We start from the raw sequence: 18,334 nt of genomic DNA, 5'->3' as shown, positions 1-18,334 counted from the left end.
TGCGAAGGCGGAAGTTAATGATTTGTGCTTGTTAATTAACGTAACCTTATTCTTGATTGATTCCCGTCTCCACTAAATGCTACGCGCTGCGACTGAACGAACCCCAGTGCTTAACGCCTAGCTTAACTCTGTACGGCTCAGGGGTCGTCCGTCTTCCTGACTTAAAATTACTAGCGCTAGTCTGCGGTCAAACTGAAATCCGCTAGCTGGACTTTATGGTCAAACTGAAATCCGCTAGCTGGACTCTATGGTCAAACTGAAATCCGCTGGCTGGACTCTATGGTCAACCTGAAATCCGCTAGCTGGACTCTATGGTCAAACTGAAATCCGCTGGCTGGACTCTATGGTCAAACTGAAATCCGCTGGCTGGACTCTATGGAGAGGGAGATAGAGAGGAAAAAAGATGAGAAAGATGGAGAGGGAGAGCGATGGAGGAAGAGAGACTGAGAGAGAGGGGGGAGAGAAAGAGAGGGGGGGATGGAGGGAGAGAGACAGAGGGAGAGGGAGAAGGTGCCGGAACCATGTCTGTATCACCGGGGAACTTCCTCCTCCATCTCCTCCTCCTTCTCCTCCTCCTCCTCCTCATCCTCCGCTGCCGATCGCAGTCTGGTTGCCAGGCAACAGGAGTTGCCTGAAATAACCTGCCGCAGACAGAAATAGAGCAGAGATATGGAGGGCGGCCACAAACGGGCCGTCTCGCGTCCCGCTTCCCGCCCGGCCCCCCGCCCCGGCAGCCTTTGTTCCTCCTTATCGGGGGCAGAATTCTGCTCGCCGTGTGCTCAACGCGTTTCAAAAAAAAAACCAAAAAAAAAAAACCTTTAAATAATAGTTTTCTTTTATTTCCTCCCCTCTCCTCATTGTGGTGCTTTATCGATGTAATCGCGTCGCGGTTTTGTTTGTAGAGCAAAGGTAGGTATACGGTCGTCTCTCTCTCTCTCTCTCTCTCTCTCCGCCGTGTCTGTTGGCTTTTCGATCCCCTTTTTGAGGGGGGGTTGGGGTTGGGGTGGGGGGGGGGGGGGGTTTTCTGTTTTGAGCTAATGTGTAACCGTGGATGAAAACGCACAGAGGCTGAGCCAAAGTAAACACGCTAATGGAACGGGGGTTTAAAAAAAAAAAAATAAAAAAAAAAAACCATATGTGGTTATACGCCATTTTCTCTTCGCTTCTGTTTTTAAAAATTCAGCTTCGGTGCGCGAGCGCTTCACCTGAGGCCATATATGGGCGTGTGGCGGGAGCCCAGGTCGCTCCGCTGTTCACCTGTGTGGTGAAAGCCTCGGTCTTAGGTTACCCCTGTCCGTCCCCGCTAACACGCGCGCTGGAGGGGTTTTTGAGTTTAGGGACTCTGTGAATATTCACCGCACGTTTCCCCTGACACGCTCGGCGTACACACACCTGCTCCCACAGGTGAGGGGCTCTGCTCTAGCAACAGGTGTACACTCACCTGCCCCCCCTTCCACTTTCTAATATTCTCTTAGTAGCTCGTTTTTCAGTGTGATGCATTCATTCTGCCCGGTTTCTACTCATTTTGAGGTTATTGTCTTTTTTTTTGCCCATGTAGTTTGCGTTTAACTCTCCAGTCCCTGTCTGACCTGCAAGCCTCTGTAAATAATAATAATAATAATAATAATAATAATAGTCCCCGAGATAGATTGGTGACCTGTCCAGGGGGTGTGCCCAATGCATGCTGGGATATGCTCCAGCACCCCGCTGCCACCCTGATGAGGAATATGCGGGTGTGGATAATGGATGTGTGGATGGATGGATGGATGGATGGATAATAAATGTGATGATGCCATGGTGGGGGGCTGACTGCATACTCGATTGCCTCCGCTAACCCTCCGCTAGCTTCTCACACAGCACAGAAACAGTCACTGGTGACGCAAAATAAAAACAAAGCCTGAAACCTACAAAGCGTTTTTTTTTTTTTTTTTTTTTGGTTTTCGGTGTCCACAACGCGAGTGTAATAGGGCACAGACTCTTTATCACCGTTATTATTCTCATTACCGTCATCATTGCTATTATTCAGAACAAAAGAACATGTACTTCTGCTCACCCCCCCCCTCCCCCCCCCCCCCTTCCCAGAGCCGATGGATCAGCCGGAGCGGAAAGTCGCGGGAGCTGCTGCGTAATTCGCCTCCTCCCGATTCCGCGGAACGCCGCCCTTTCCCACGGAGCACCGCGCTTTCCGCGTAGCGTCGTTTCGTTTTCTGAAAAAGTGTCGAGATTCCGCGCGGTGTCGCGTTTCCCCGGAACGCCGTGATTCCGCGGAGCGCTGCTCCGGAGCGGTTAGTCAGCAGCCTCCGCATCCCGCTCTCCTCTGAGAGGGATTGTTGCTAAGCAGTTTTTCCACCTTAGCAACCAGCCCCGGCGCCTTAGCGACCGGTTTACGGTCGCGCTGAACGCTGTTTCCGTGGCGCGCGCTGAGCCAGCGCCGGGCCCGCCGGCCGCTGCAGACAGACAGATGGACAGAGAGAGGGAGGGAGGGAGGGAGGGAGGGAGGGACAGAGAGGAAGGGTTTCTGCTGAGTAGAAGAGGTGTGTATGCGTGTGTGTGTGCGTGTGTGTATTTATTTATATTTGTCTGTGTGTGTGTGTGTGTGTATGTGTGTGTATTTATTTATATTTGTTCATGTGTATGTATGTGTGTGTATTCATTTATGTGTGTGTGTGTATGTGTGTGTATTCATTTATGTGTGTGTGTGTATGTGTGTGTATTTATTTATGTGTGTGTGTGTGTGCATGCGAGTGTGTGTGTTTGAGAGAGCTGGTAAACTGTATTGTTACACAAATAGGGAAAATACACATCTGGAGTTACAGCCTCTTAGAATTAGTATGTACATTTGATATTTATTTATTTATTTATTTATTTATGAAGAAAAATAAATTTACCCCCCCCCCTTCTCCTGCCACTCTGCATAATTCATACTCTGTTGTCATGGCAAGCTGGATTTGGCGGTTTTTTTTTTTCAGCGTTTGAGGCGGCAGCGCTGGCGGAGTGGGGGGGGGGGGGGCGGGTGCGGGGTAGGGCAACGGGGGAGTTGTCTGTCTGAGGGTTACGAGTTTGAATCTTAGGTGTGGCACTGCAGTGTGTAAAGGAGCTCTATTTAACCTGCATTACTGGTGCAAGATCCGTAAAGGTGGTGATGTATTAAAAAATAAAAAACCCTGTAAACTCTGTTCATTATCTGGGATCTAGATATCGGCTCTTCTGAGATAAGTAACGCATTAGCAGGCATAACCTTTACTGTTTCCTGTTGTGAGGAAGCAACCAGTCAATCAATCAGTCAATAAATCAATTAGCCAATCAGGGCCGGGAAAGTTAATTCAGGAAATGAACTGCTAGGCACCTGAAAAATGCCTGTAATGTTCTGTGTGGATTTTTCGCTTAACAGATTTGAATTTAAATCCAGTTTCTGAGTTGACCTAATTTAAGAGGAACTGACCCCTCCCTGATGGTCTGTCTCTGTTTTTCTGGGGTGGCTTTTGCAGTCGTCCCGTCACACTGCTTCACACTGGAAGTTTCCCAGAAGGAATTTTAAAAAAGAACAAATGTAAGTTTTGTAATAATTTAACAACAACCGCAACCATGACAACACTGCCAAATTAATGGTTGAATGTGTCTTTTGTTTTTTCTTTCTTTTTTTTCCTCTTCTTTTTACCCCCTGAGGCTAAAAAGCTGACTTCCTGGTCCACATAAGTTCACACATGGGGTATATACTTTACTGCTCCTAATTTATGCACAGTCACCAACCTAATCAACCACTGCTCCAGCTCTCTCTCATTCTCCTCTGTCTCACACACTCACACACACATATATATGCGGTATATACTACACGCCCTGATTTATGCACAGTCACCTGTGTAGTCAACCACTATGTATGCACGCCGGTGGCATAACTTTCTAAAATAGTTTGACATAATTGTGGCTTTTCGGGCAAAATCTGGGGAGCCCCTGATTTCTTGTGTCTCGACCGGTCGTTTTTAAGGTGACCATGTATCCCAGCAGCCCCTGCGGCTCGCGGGAGCCAGCGTTTGGAGACGCCGCCGTGCTCCCTGTGGAGTGGCCAGCTCAACGGTCCTCTGTGTGGAGGGCCCCTCACCTGAGCCGGTCGTGCTTGCGAACGCGGGGTCTAGTTTAATCTCGGTGTGCGGAGGGAAGGGCGGTGATGAATGGGCCGTTGTGTTGCGCTGTGTTTCTCAGCAGCCCGGCCTGTCTGTCTGTTGCAGGGGTAGCGGGGTTAGCGTAGCTTCGCTGCGGCGCGGTGTGCGTCATCCTCTGTGGGGTTTCGGCGACTGAGGGCTGGTGCGCTGGCTTGATTTCGATATTTTGATTGCGTCTGGCAACCCCCCCTGGCAAGCCACTGACGCCTCTCCTGTACTCCCTGCCTCTCGCCTTTGTCCTGACCCTACCCTGGCCCGCTAAGGCCGGGTCCATGGAGAGTCGCAGGCTTCCGCTGGCTTTACCCCCCCCACCCCCCCCCCCTTTTACTCAGCACACGCTAGGAAAACAGACTTTTCCCCCCATTCCCAGAGGTCAGCTGAGGTCAACTGAGGTCAACTGTGCGGCGTAAATGAATAATGGAAGGCCCGGCTCCGGTAGCTTTGTCCTCAGGTCTATTTTTGGTCACTGCGGTGTGTTTGACTGGGGAGGAAAACCAGCCGCTCAGGCGCGTGTGATATTGGATATTTCATTTTTTTTTATTATTAGTTTATTTGTTAGAGACAAACGTGATTAAACGCTGATGCAATGCCGAAGCAGTATCGGGGGGCATGCCGTGCGTTTGTAACAGGAGGATATCTCCAGCGCCAGGCCCTTAATTTGGACATTGATGACTTATTTAAATTAAATGCACTTCGTATAGATAAGCTAAATTGAATCTTTATTACGTGCTTAAACGCATAATCAGCGCACGGGATGCAAAGAAACCGAGCTGCGGTTTTAATGGTTCCGTTTGCAGAGTGCGTCTCAGATTAAACACGTTTAACTTATTATTCATTTTTAATGCCATTCACCGTGATATCCAGAGCAACAGGCAGAGTTTTCTCCTCTTTTATTTTGAGTGGCGTTTTTTTTTTTTTTTTCATTCTCTTGCGGGGGGGAAATCTCTCAGCTGGTATGAATTCTGTGTGCGCTGCATCGCTGGGGACTGCCAAAACGCATTCGAGTGATTCTTATCTGCCAAAAAATGCTGCCAGAGAGCTTTTGAGCGAAACCGTGAATGAAGCGAGCAGTCCTCTCCGTGTTTGTGATGCTTGTCAGCGAGCCCACACAAAAAGACTTTTCACGGGCAAAAGGTAAATATTTCACTCATCGCCGGCTTGCATCTTGTGTACGTACACAGCTGGATGTTTATCGAAGCAAAATGCCGAGTACGCGCGTCTTCTTAATCAGGAAGTTAAAGCGGCTGTGCCACCCGACTGGAATTGAACCTGCAACCTCCGTGCGGTTTGATTCCAGGGAATTTGCAGCTCGGCATTGTCACTGCTATACTGTCACAATTTTAAATTCCATGGAATGTAAAATGTAAAACAAAACAAAATGGTGACAAGTGGCCTTTGTAACTTCGTTGTAGTATTGTGAATTGATTTATTGTTGTTTGAAAAGCATTGAATCCAGTAGAAGATGATATGATGGGTTTCCATTGAACAGCATGGGTTTGAGGCAGGTGAGAGCTTAGCACTACATTACAGTACATTACAGTCATTTAGCAGACACTCTTATCCAGAGCAACTTACTGTACGCAACTTTTACACAGCATTTACATTGTATCCATGAATACAGCTGGATATAATACTGAAGCAATGCAGGTTAAGAACCTTTTCTCAAGGGTACAACGGCAGTGACCTACCCGGGAATCGAACCTGCGACCTTTCGGTTACAAGTCCAGTTCCTTACCCATTATACCACACTGCCGCCCTACTAACCGCTGCCTCTCTTTCCTGCTTAACCAGTAAAACTGAGGCTTTTCTCTCTCTGCGAGAGCCACTGTGGTGCGTGATTAACTGCCCTGGGTGGAGGGGGGGGGGTGGAAGGGGGGGGTAATTCAAAGCACAGGGCTGATGTATAGCACATGGCATCGCTCTTTGTGTTATGGAAATGTAGCAGACCCGATTAACTCCGCCCTGCGTTTGAAATGCAGCAGCGGACAAAAAAGAAAAAATGGAATCAAACCGACGGCAGGATGTATGGCCCTCGTGGGATGATTGTTTCAGCGTGTGCGTGCGAGCGTGCGTGTGCGTGTGCGTGCGAGCGCGCGTTTCTCAACTTCCTGTGAGCCGCCGCCGCCGCCGATCGTTCGCGTAATTATTATCGTCGTCGTCGTCGCCGTGTTCGAGTGTCTCTTCGGTAACTGGAACGGTGCCGAAATGCGTCCGTGGTCAAAGGAGGGATTATCGGGGGGGGGGGGGGGGGGCAGCTGTGTACCCCGAAAATCCGTCCGCGTAGCGGTTTGGGAAAATGAAATTTTGCACCCTGGGGGGGGGGGGGGGGGGGGGGGGGGGGGGGGGGGGGCGGTGGGGGGTTGGTTTGGTAAGCTGATCTTAACTTTGACTTAAGATGAAGGACATCGGGTGGTGAGTTAATTTTGGTTAATCAGGGGATGGAGGGCTGTGCTGATGAAGAAAGGCAGTGAACACTTCCTTTAAATTACAGGTCAGAGTTTGGAGTCAGAGTGTAGGGAGAGGGGGCGATCAAATCCCCTGCTTTTGTCTTTTTTCTTCCCCCCGTTGCCGCCGAGTCCATTTTATATAGTTTTTTGTGATCCTCTGCCAGCAGCCCGTCACCCGTCAGACCGTTGCTATCGGTAACAGCTGCCAGCAACAGCTGCTGGCACCACCAGCGGTCGCCAATCAGCGCCACGGCGACGGCCTGCTAGTGACAGGACCAATCAGCAGCGAGTTTGCATTCCCTCTCAAAAGGCCGTTCCTCCTCCTGACCAATCAGCGCCACGACGGCCTGCTAGTGACAGGACCAATCGGCGGCGAGTTTGCATTCCCTCTCAAACGGCCGTTCCTCCTCCTGACCAATCAGCGCCACGACGGCCTGCTAGTGACAGGACCAATCGGCGGCGAGTTTGCATTCCCTCTCAAACGGCCAGTCCTCCTCCTGACCAATCAGCATCGAGTTTCCTTTCTCACAAACGGCCGGTCCTCTCCCTGACCACCTCGGCCCTGCGGGCATACCTCCGTAGCTGCAGACTGCGTCGACCGCGGGCCGCTAACGGTGCGCTAACGGGCTGCTAACGGTGCGCTAACGGGCTGCTAACGGTCCGCTAACAGGCTGCTAACTGTGCGCTAACGGGCTGCAGAGGCTGTAGTAACGTCGGGAAAAAATATATGCGCTGTCTTGCGTTCCCAGGCCGCCAGGGATCGTCCGGTCCAGATCTTGTCTTTAACGGTTGACCTTTACGGTCCTAAACACGAGTCGCACGTGCTGTCCCACAAAATGGCCGCAGATTTACAGGAAGCTTCTTGGCGGTAATCTGTGCTTCCGGGGACTCAGCCCGTTAGCGCACCGTTAGCAGCCCGTTAGCGCACCGTTAGCAGCCCGTTAGCGCACCGTTAGCAGCCCGTTAGCGCACCGTTCCGGGGGCTTAGGCCTCGAGCAGGCCGGCCGGCCTCCGCAGCCTTCCCGCAGCGATCTAATTCAGCGGCCTTGCGCACCGCCAAAGAGGGACGCTAGCACGCTGCTCCTCTCGACCCCTCTGGGTAATGACGCCGCTCCGTGTCTTCTCTCGAAAATATAATTACGCCTCCGCTAATCCCCTTTTAATTAAAAGATCGGGTACTAAAAAAGGCCTCCATCTCTATTTTTGATTAGTGTTTCCTTGTTTGTGGGGACCGAGAGTCAACACCGAGCTCAGTATTTTGAGCACGTCGGCGCAGGCCGGTTAGCCTTTTTGTTTTAGCGACCCCGTTAGCGAAAGGATCGTCAGCCTAGTCGTGCTAGTTAGCGCAGCGCTGCTGAACGCATCACTTCCTGTCTGTGCGAAGCAGACTTCCTTAAGGCCGGGGGTCCGAAGCACAGACGGGCTGGCGGGGTTCCTGTCCTGTTTTTGTTGGGGTTGGGGGGGGTATTCTGTCATGTCAATTTTTGACCCGGGGGGGGGTATTCTGTCATGTCAATTTTTTACCCGAGTGGGGGGGCGGGGGGGGGGGGGGGGGGGGGGGGGGGGGGGAAAGTTTTGTGTTTCTGTTCTGTGAGTTCCTAAACAAAAAAAAAAAAAAATGACAGAACAACAAAAAAAATCAATTTCCTAAATTTGGCATTGTAACACAAAGTTGTTCACACTACGCTGGAAAGAGTTTGCACACAATTTGCTCTTAATTAAAACTTAAATGTGACTGTAGCTCGGTTGCCACCTGTGAAAGGGGCAGTACGCTGTGTGGTGTCAGTGACGAACGCCTTTTTCTGAAACTACGATTGTACATTTATGTGGGCGATTTTTCCGCACCGTTCACCCATCGACGTCCATAAAACTGTTGGCGCGCTGAACTAGGCGGCTTAACTGGCTATGAATAAGGTCAGAGTACCGTGAATGACGTCGGCCATTTTGGCTAGCTGATGCTAGCTGATGCTAGCACTCCCGGAAAACAGATCCACCTAGAATGGCGTGTAGTGCGGTGGACCTGGAATTATAACTCAAAGATTCTGGGTTAAATTTTTGGCTGTGGTGCGGCAGTTGTACCCCTTCATCAAGGTGCTTAACCTGAATGGCTTCAATAAAAATCTCCCATTTGCCAAAATGGATTCTATGTAAAAAGGGGGGGGGGATGCAGCCTGTGTTAGGTGCTCTGGATAAAAAGTGTCTGATAAATGCTTGAAATGAAATGATTGCGGGGTCCCTTAATCCTTTCCGCTGTTCGAAAGAGCGGCTGGTTTTTTTTTTTCGACGACAGACAACGGGGGTGGGGGGGGATGGGGGGAGTGCGGAGGCTGCAGAGGGGGCGAGCTCACGTCGTACCGTAAAGTGCAAAATGAACCCTTTCACAGGGCTGCCCAGGAACCTTTCCTGTAGTAAAGGCTGTAGCCTAATGGAAGCCATTTCCATAGTGTATCGCCAGCCAAGTAGGCAAGCCAAATTTCCACTGATCTTTTTTGTCTGGCTTCATCTGTTCTTGCTGTCACTTTAAAAAAAAAAAAAAAGGAAAAAAAAAGTATCTTTTAAAAATCGTGGTTTAGCAGTTTACCTTAACAACACCGTCGCCATGCCAAAAATGTCTAACAGCGCTGGAGTGCCAACTGAGATTGGTGTTCTGGGTTCAGCGCTGGCTGGACTGCTGCTGTGGCTGCTGACAGCGCAGCGTAGCGGTTAGCTGACTGTGCTTCTAACGGGGAGGGGCTGCAGGTTCAAGTCTCAGGTGTAAACAATGCCATAATCTCTGGGTAAACGTGCAGTATTTAACCCTTTGAAGTGTATTTTTTTTGGAATGTTCAGAATGTCAGTTTTCTAGAACTCTGTTGCTTTCAGTCACGGTGATTGTGGTGATTGTGACATCAGCGTTAGAATGTTCACTTAAGAACACTCTAATCACACATTTGTGACCTCACACCTTAAAGGGTTCAAAAGTTGTCGTAAGGGGTACCTTACAAGACAGCCGAGCATTGAAATTTTAATTGAGAAAATGAAATATTTTGACCTGTTTTAAACAAATTTGCTTAATGTGACTGCCTCACCCGATTCATTATGGGGGTTAACGAAGCCTAATTTGTTAATCAGTTGATGTTCTGTAAGGTATCTCCAAGCAGACACGAGACAGACAAACAGCAGGAGAGCATTTGCTCAACACGCCCATCTTGCCAGATTTTGACATATCAGTCAGTCTCTCGTCATAGTTGGGGGGAAAAAATCTACACATTTATAATATATTGTAGTGTATTTTGTATCTGTAGAGCGGTGCCAAGAACCCCCCACCCCCCCCCACCACTCCTGCATACACAGACGCGGTCCATTCGAATATGAACTAGGCCCTGTCCACTCAACTGTCCGCTCAGCTATAGGATTAACAACAGTGGGGTCTTCTTCCCTCCCGGGGAAGGGGGGGGGGGGGTTTGTGGACGCTAATGCATGCCCTGAAAAGGCGGGGTGGGGGGTGAGGGGGGAAGACACGGTTTTATCTGTGAAAAGAGGGGAAATCGGGGGGGGGGGGGGGGGGGGTGGGGAGAGGAAGAGGGCCGCGAAAATGTCTTTGTAACCACGGCGTCGGGGGGCTCGCCCGCTAAAGAGCTCCCAGCAGCCCCCCTGGGACAGTATAGCGACCGCGCGCTGTTTGGATGCGTCAATCAAAATGTCGTCCCTCATTGTTTGGATTTCCTCGTCCAGCGGAGGGGAGGGGGGGGGGCACCCAGTAGATAGTCAGACAAAACGCTAACGCTAGCTGTGCTGCAACTGCACAGAGAGGAGAGCTTCTCCACAACTGCGCTCTCAAGTTCTTTAAATTTAGTTCAAACTTTTCCGTTGATGTTTTTTTTTTTTTTTTCTGAAACTGAAATAAAAACATATAAGAGGTGCTTCGGTGGTGTAGAAGGCCCCCCCCAAAAAATAATATCTATATACACATTTTTTTTGGCTGAAGCTTAGCTAAATTAGGACATTAGAACTCATTAGTCAAGGCTAGAATTTGAGCTGGTTAGCCAAAGCTAACACTGTACGCTTGTGGTCTTGAGGCCTTTCTCTCCTATTAAGTATTTTTGGCTCTCCAGAAGGACCACTGCAGTCTGTTAAATACATTAACATATAAATAAATAAATAAATATATACGGTGCAGCGCTGTAGGCATATGCCAATGTTTAGGAATAAAAGCGTGTCTCTCTTCATGTCTACGTGCTGCAAGTTTCCCCTCATTAAATTCCGCAAAAAAAAAAAAATCCATGACTCAAAAAACGGTGATGCTGAATCCACAACCGTGCACACAAAAGACTGCTTAACTTCTGTTTGTTTGTTTATCTATTTATTTATTTATTTATTTATTTATTTAATCGCTGCCTGTGCTGAGAATTCGGTTTCCAAATTGCTAGCCTGTCTAAATAATTGATCACTGTTGTGAATGGAATATGCGAGGGTGGTGTTTCAAAAAGAAACCTGTGAATTATTTTTAAAAAGGCTTTTGTGGCTGTGTGTAGACCGTATGTGTCTTTGTGTGGTAATGGCTCAGTCCTGTAAGGTGTCTCTTTCTGTCATGTGGGTTGAGTGGGTGGGGATTGCGTGGGTCAGGATGAATGGAGGGAATGTGGAAGGGCCTTGATTGGATTAATTAGATGGCAAGGTTTTATATCAAAGCGTTAAATCTGACGTGTAATAAGGTGTTAGATCTTTTGACTGACGTGTTGTGAGGTGTTAGATCTTCTGAGTGACATGTTCTGAGATGTTTGATACTTTGAGTGACGTGTTGTCAGATGTTTGATAATTTGACTGACGTGTTGTGAGGTGTTAGATCTTTTGAGTGAGATGTTGTGAGGTGTTAGATCTTTTGAGTGAGATGTTGTGAGGTGTCTGATCTTTTGAGTGAGATGTTGTGAGGTGTCTGATCTTTTGAGTGAGATGTTGTGAGGTGTTAGATCTTTTGACTGACATGTTGTGAGGTGTTAGATCTTTTGAGTGAGATGTTGTGAGGTGTCTGATCTCTTGACTGACGCGTTGTTGTCGTCGCAGAGTGAAGAGCGAGTGGACCAGGAGAAGCTGGGCAACAGCCTCCCGACCCGTAAAGTTGGGAGACCTGGGAGGAAACGCAAGCAAATATCGGTGAGGACCCCGCCCCCTGCCCCCCCCACGCCCCGCCCCCTGCCCCGCCCCCTGCCCCATACGCCCCGCCCCCTGCCCCATACGCCCCGCCCCCTGCCCCATACGCCCCACCCCCTGCCCCATACGCCCCGCCCGCGGCCCCATGCCCCGCCCCCTGCCCTACGCCCCGCCCCCTGCCCCATACGCCCCGCCCCCTGCCCCACCCCCGCCCCCTGCCCCATACGCCTCGCCCGCCCCCCATGCCCCGCCCCCTGCCCCCCCCCCGCCCCGCCCCCTGCCCCACCCCCACGCCCTGCCCCCTGCCCCATACGCCCTGCCCCCTGCCCCACCCCCACGCCCCGCCCCCTGCCCCACCCCCACGCCCCGCCCCCTGCCCCATACGCCCTGCCCCCTGCCCCACGCCCCGCCCCCTGCCCCATACGCCCCGCCCGCGCCCCCCTGCCCTGCCCCCTTCCCCAGTGCCCCGCCCCAACTCCCTGCTCCATACGCCCCGCCCCCTGCCCCACCCCCACGCCCCGCCCCCTGCCCCATACGCCCTGCCTGCGGCCCCATGCCCCGCCCCCTGCCCCACCCCCACGCCCCGCCCCCTGCCTCATACGCCCCGCCCGCAGCCCCTTGCCCCGCCCCCTGCCCCAGTGCCCCGCCCCAATTCCCTGCTCCATACGCCCCACCCCCTACCCCAGCCCCGCCCTGTGCCAATTCCCTGCCCCATACGCCCCACCCCTGCCCCTATGTTTAGCCCCAATGCCCCACCCAGCCCCACCCCTATGCCCCGCCCCATACCCTGCCCCGCCCCTGCTCTGCCCAGCCCAGCCCCTATACTGCGCCCAGTGCCGCGCCCATATGTCCCACCCTCATGCCCCGCCCCCATGTCCCGCCCCCATGCTCCACCCCTGCATGGACACACCCTCTACCTCCTGCTCGAGTGCATGTGTGGCCCGTAGTGGTTTGTGTAGATTCTGTGTTGGGTGTCCTCTCATCTTGACCAGTTGGCCTTATTTTGTTGTTTTTTTTTTTTAATTCTCAGACCTATGGCTTGGTTTTCATTTTAAATGTGTGCTTAATAAATAAAGAACAAAAAAACATTTCACATTTTCACGAAGTCGGATTTTGGAGAGCTAATTTTCTGATGGTCTCTGAAGCTAACAAGATGTGTTTATTTTTTTATTTGTACAGTAAGTACACTTTAAGGTGGAACGTGTATAGATCCCAAATCTGCTCTTCATCCAGTGCTGGGAGATTTGATTCAATCCAGTGTCACCTTTAGAAAACTTCTGTCAATCGAAGAGCAAAAATTTACAGGTTAACGTGCAAGTACAGATGTTTCAATGAGTGCAGGTGTGTAATGAGCTTTCCTCTTAATATTGAGTGTGTAGTTGTTAGGTCTGCTCTTTTTAAATTTAATATAAAGATAGAAATGAAATTAACTTTAAAAATATAATTTTTTTCAGGTAGAGTGGAGATTTCTCATTGCGTAGCAATCAGTCAATCATTTTATTGTTCCGTAGGGGGCTAAAAAGAGCATTTAGACTTTTGGCGGATTAAAAAAAAGGTTGGCGGTGGGAGGAGTGGCAGATGAAAGGGGGATGTGTTACCGAAGACAAAGGCCGGGGCGCGCTGCGGTTAGACTGAACAGAGCCCGGATTCTCTGCAGTGGCAGCCTCTTGTCGGCTGAAAGGGGGACACATGCGGAGGCTCTTTCAGGACCCCCCCGAAACCGTGCCTGCTTTTGAGGCGATGCTGCCCTGCTCCAGCCCGCAGCAGCTGCTGTGCCCCCCCCTCCTCACCCCCCCCCCGCCCCCCCGCCCGTCACTCCAGCCCCCCCTCTCTGGAGAGTGCCGGCGTTGAGCTCCCTGCAGGAAATCTGAGGCCTGGCCGTCGGCAGGCTTAAAATCGGGCCTACGGTCCCTGCGCCAGTCCCCTCTCGCTCCGCTTCTCAGAATGAAGGGGGGATTAATTTCTGCCCCTGGGGGGGGTGGAGGGGGGGGGGGTGGGACACTTCCCCTTCCCCGGCCGAGGGTCATTTCTATTTTTGATGAGGGTGACAGCGTGTGTGACTCAACCCCCCGGGAACCGGCGTGCAGGAGCGGAGGGGTTTACGGGTTCAAGTCCAAGAAAGCGGGGGCACAGCTCTCGCGCACTTGAGTCTGGGCGCTCGACCTCTACGAATTGCCTCGGTGAACCGCCGGGCTGTGGAAAGGTTGGAGTGTTTCTGTCGCGCTCTGAATTTAAAAGGACTGGTTAGTGTTTTATGGGGACGAAAGACAGAAGCGAAGCTCCAAAATGAGACTCAGACTGGGTGTGTAAAAAACGCCAAAAAAAGTAACGCTTCAAAGAAAATAACTGTTTTGTTGTAAGTGTTTATTTAAAAGATGTCGCTTTTGAGCGTATTTTAGGCATCTTTTGGTGGTCAGCAAAAAAAAAGAAAGCCAAGATCCTTATTCTTAAGGAGCAGTGCTGATCTGGTGTAAGGGTTCCCGAGTTCACATCCTGTCCTCACCTTAGCGTTGTTATCTAAAAGGCAGAGTCAGCCGCCGATGGGCTCTCCCACTCTGAGTGGTTTTATAAATACGAGCCCGGGCTTCGCAGAATGCTGTTGAGTTCTGTGTAAAGACCGGGGTTTGAAAATGTAAACGGTCGGGAAGCTGAGGCACTGCCTCTGTGCTGTCAATGTTATCGCCTCAGACAAACCCCTTCAAAGAGCGGCCAGGTTCAGCGGGTTCCCGCTAAAAACCCCTATTTATACATCTGAGCTCCTGTTCTTCGGCTGGAAATGTGTGTTATCTTATGGGGTGGGGCTACAGCACACTGTGTCAGTCGCCCACTGGAAGAAGAAAAAAAAAAAAACATTTTCAATGGGCTGCTGGTCCTGCCACTGTGTGACAATCGCTTCTGTGTTTCAGAATCACAGCGTACGAAACAAAAAAAACGGCTTGTTTCTCCACGACCTCCCCGAGTGCAAATAAAACTAATGAAAAAAGGGGGAAAGATACTGATCTTGTTGAGCCAAAATGGAGGCCTGTTCCTCATTGTGCGGCGCAGTAGGGTCACCTGAGTGCTCTGAGGTTCTCATTGGTCGAGGCGGCTTGCGGAATCGCGGTGTCCGGGGCGACGCACGGCCTTGTGTGACTTGGCAGACTCAGGCGGGCTGATTGGGTGACCAGATGTAGACAGAGACACTTTTTTCGATTTGTGGTTTTTTTTTTTTGGGGTAAATTTGACCAGGCTGAAAAGGGTTATTGCCTCTACTCTGTAGCAGAATTGGCCGATATCCTCGTAACAGAAATCTCCCCTCCTCCCTCCCTCCCTCCCTCCCTCTCTCCGTCCGTCTCTCCGTCTGCACAACGGAGGGTTTCTCTGCACCGATCGCCTGCTCCACAACTGCCAAAAAAACTCTGTCTGCTCTCCCTCTGGCCAAAACTGAAAGAACACACACGCACACACACATTTGTAGTGGAAAGCCACTTCTAGGATTTCATTTCGTCAGCTGCCGGGCTGGCCGGCTTGGCTGCCGGGCCCTGGAAAGGCACCCCGGCTCATTCAAGGACAAAAACCTTCCCGCCAGCCTCCCGCCACCCGGCCGCCATTGCCTGCGATTATAAACGGGGGTTAGGGGGGAGAAACGGGACAGGCTCCACCAATCACGGAGTTCGTTGGTGACGACCCGTTAAACAACCATGAAGGTGATTGGTGGATGCTGCTTCCTGCTGGTTCCCGCACCGAGGCCCAGAAGTTTACCCAGAAAATATCCACCAATCACCATCGCCATTGTTGTTTTCGGTTGTTACCGACATGCTCTGTGATTGGTGGAGCTCTGTGTTTACTATATTGTCGTCTCATACTGGTGCAGTACGTCTGTTGTACTTCTCGCGACACTGGAGGGACTCAGCTTCAGGCCCACAACGCTCCAAGTGGTGAGAGGCAGGGGGCTGGGTGTGGGGGGGGCGGGGGGGGGGGGCCTGGAGTGGGCCGCGAAAATTTGGCAGCGGGACGTAGCCTCGTCGAGAGCGAGCGCAGGGGTTCCATGGGGGGCTGCCAGAAGCGGCAGACTGTGGCCGTTACCGCGGTAGCCAACTGCCCATTTAAGGAGACGCTGCTCCCCTTTGTGTATTCGCTGCATATTTATTTAATTTTTCTCGTGTGACTTTTGTTTTTTTTTGTGAGATTAAGCAGCACAAAGGAACCCCCGGCACTTAGAGCGTAACAGTAGCAATGCCACATTCTCCATTCTGAAAAGCATTTTATTCTTATTAATTATGTGTGTTTGTATGTGTGTGTACATGCGTGTGTGTGTGTGTGTGTGTGTGTTTGTGTCTGGGAGGAGGGGACACGTTGCGACATGTTGAGATTCATTGATTCCGTTGGAAAGATGTTTCCGGTAACGTGGTAATGCGCTCCCAGTGTAGCCAGTGATAAATTAGTGCCGAGCCTCGGCTGTAATTCATCATTAATGGCTGCGCTACTTTGTATGGTGAACTTACTGTATTGATCAGGCCACTGTTCAGAGGGCCGGTGTAATGATTCGTGATTGATAAATGATCCCCCGCAGTTATCGATAGCGAGCTTCTTTAGTTTGACCTTAAAAGTTTCTTCAATGACAATTTCATGGGACCAGTTGGCAACATTTTAAATGTGAAAGTGAAAGAGGAAACGATTAAAAAAGAAGAAGCAACCAAATCACCACATCTTATCAGTACCTTTATCGGGGCTTATCAGTGTGTTCTTATAATTTTAACCGTTTTAAAAGCTGAATATATTAATTGAACATGCTCCTGTTAAAAAAACCTTTTTTTCTATGTCCTGATTTGGTGTCGAACCTGCAACCTCTCCCTTGCACTACATGAGATACAGTCTGTCGCTGTGAAGAGCAAAACCTTTTGCCTGAGTAAAACAAGCTAGTGATGGTCGGCAGCTAATTTTATCCCATGTTTTGTGTCAGCATCCAGTGTTAATTCAACTCTGAACAGAGTACGTGTGATTCCAGTGGGGAACGCGTGCACCCCGAAAGAGACGATTTAACGCTGAACATTTTGCGCTGTGCCTCTTTAAAATCCGCTGCAGTGCAGCTGCCACGCTTCGCCGCCTCCCCCACGCGACTCCGACGCGCCGAATCGAGCCGTCCCGCGCGCTTCGCTTCCGCCACTTCTCCAAACATCGGCTAATTTCCCTCCAGAGAGTCTGCCCCCCCCCCTTCCCCTCCCCCCCCCCCCAGGCGTGAACAAGTTCTCCTCAGAGAACCTCGCGGTAAACATGGCTTTGGAGGGGGGAGGGGGGGTGCTGAATTTCATGGGCGGTGTAACTTTAATGGCAACCCCCTATGGGGACAGAACATAACGCAATATATTGTAAATGTGTGGACATACAGTCACAATATATGCATCCGTCCATCCGTTATCTGTACCCGCTTATTCTAGGCAGGGTCGCTGGGGGTGCTGGAGCCCTTCCCAGCGTGCATTGGGCGAGAGGCAGGAATACACCCTGGACAGGCCGCCAATCTATCGCAGGGCAATGTGTGGACATACATTCACAATATATACAGTACATTTAAAATATATATTGCAATATCTGAAGATGGAGCTTTGCCAATATACTGTGAAGTGTTGCATTATCTTAACACCTTTTACTTCAGAGTAGTTTTGGTGTGTTCCATTTGCACTTTCGTGAGGGTGGGGGCATTGTTCTACTGCTTATTTTCATTAATTTTTTTTTCATTTTTAATTTGTTGAAATTGTTACTTTGCCAGCAAGGGGGTGGAATTAGCCTATAAAGGCTATTTATTCTGTGGCTAAACTTACACAGCCCGTTTTGTGTGACTGGTTGAACACGAGTGTTTCCAGAGCTAATATTTTCAAATTTATCGTGCCGGTGGTTTTAATGTTGAACTTCATTTGAATGATTGCTTTCAGCAGTGAAAAATGGAATTAATATTTTTCTGGGCTCAATTCACCAGAAGAGGAAAAATCCTCTTAGCTTTTTTTTTTTTTTATTGTAGGCGAAATAGCAACCAACCTTTCAAAAAGGAGAAATGGGGCACGTCAATTAAACTGCGGTCGGATTAAGATTTGTTTTAGCAATATTGCCGCAGTCGGTTTTTGAAAAGCGAACCTCCAAAAAGCAACCGTCCGATAATCACGAGCTCGAAGTGTTTTCTTTGCTGTTGAACGTTACATCGTGCCGTGTAAATCAGAGCAGTACAACGTTGGCGGGCGGATGCATTTTCATTAGCACTGAGGCCCGTGTACCAGTTCCTGTTTACACCAGCCTGTCCAGTGGCGCTCATTTTGATTGGTTCGTTCTGCGCACGGTGTTTAGCTTCGGTGCTTCTCGTTTGAAGACCGTCTTTTGGAAATCTGCCATCACTCCCACACAAAGCTGATTATTGGGAGGGGGGGGGGGGGGCAGTGGGTACTGCGTACAGAAAGCCAGCGGGCTTCCTAAAAAAGATCAGAGAGATACGGGAGATAACTGCGTTCTCTGGCCGCTCTGTTCCGCAGGACGTCTGTGGTCAAAGAAAATCCATTTTCCGATCCTCTAGCGTCCAGTTAGTGTTTTGTGTGTGTGTGTGTCTGTGTGAGTGTGTGTGTGTGTGTGTGT

The 18,334-nt window shown here is 50.3% G+C and overlaps 1 protein-coding gene across 8 annotated transcripts in view; it reads left to right on the top strand.

Moving 5' to 3' along the window:
• The window catches only part of dnmt3ab (DNA (cytosine-5-)-methyltransferase 3 alpha b), a 149,791-nt gene that overhangs the window by 11,721 nt on the left and 119,736 nt on the right, over positions 1-18,334 (top strand). For all 8 annotated transcript variants that reach the window (XM_035422091.1, XM_035422093.1, XM_035422089.1 and 5 more), the window contains exon 3: positions 11,651-11,740. In XM_035422091.1, coding sequence (XP_035277982.1) covers positions 11,651-11,740 — 90 coding nt within the window. The remainder of the gene's footprint in view (positions 1-11,650; positions 11,741-18,334) is intronic.

Source organism: Anguilla anguilla, chromosome 6 (assembly GCF_013347855.1).
Source record: "Anguilla anguilla isolate fAngAng1 chromosome 6, fAngAng1.pri, whole genome shotgun sequence".
In the NCBI taxonomy this organism is placed as follows: Eukaryota; Metazoa; Chordata; class Actinopteri; order Anguilliformes; family Anguillidae; genus Anguilla; species Anguilla anguilla.
This window is presented reverse-complemented; position numbering and strand designations above follow the sequence as displayed.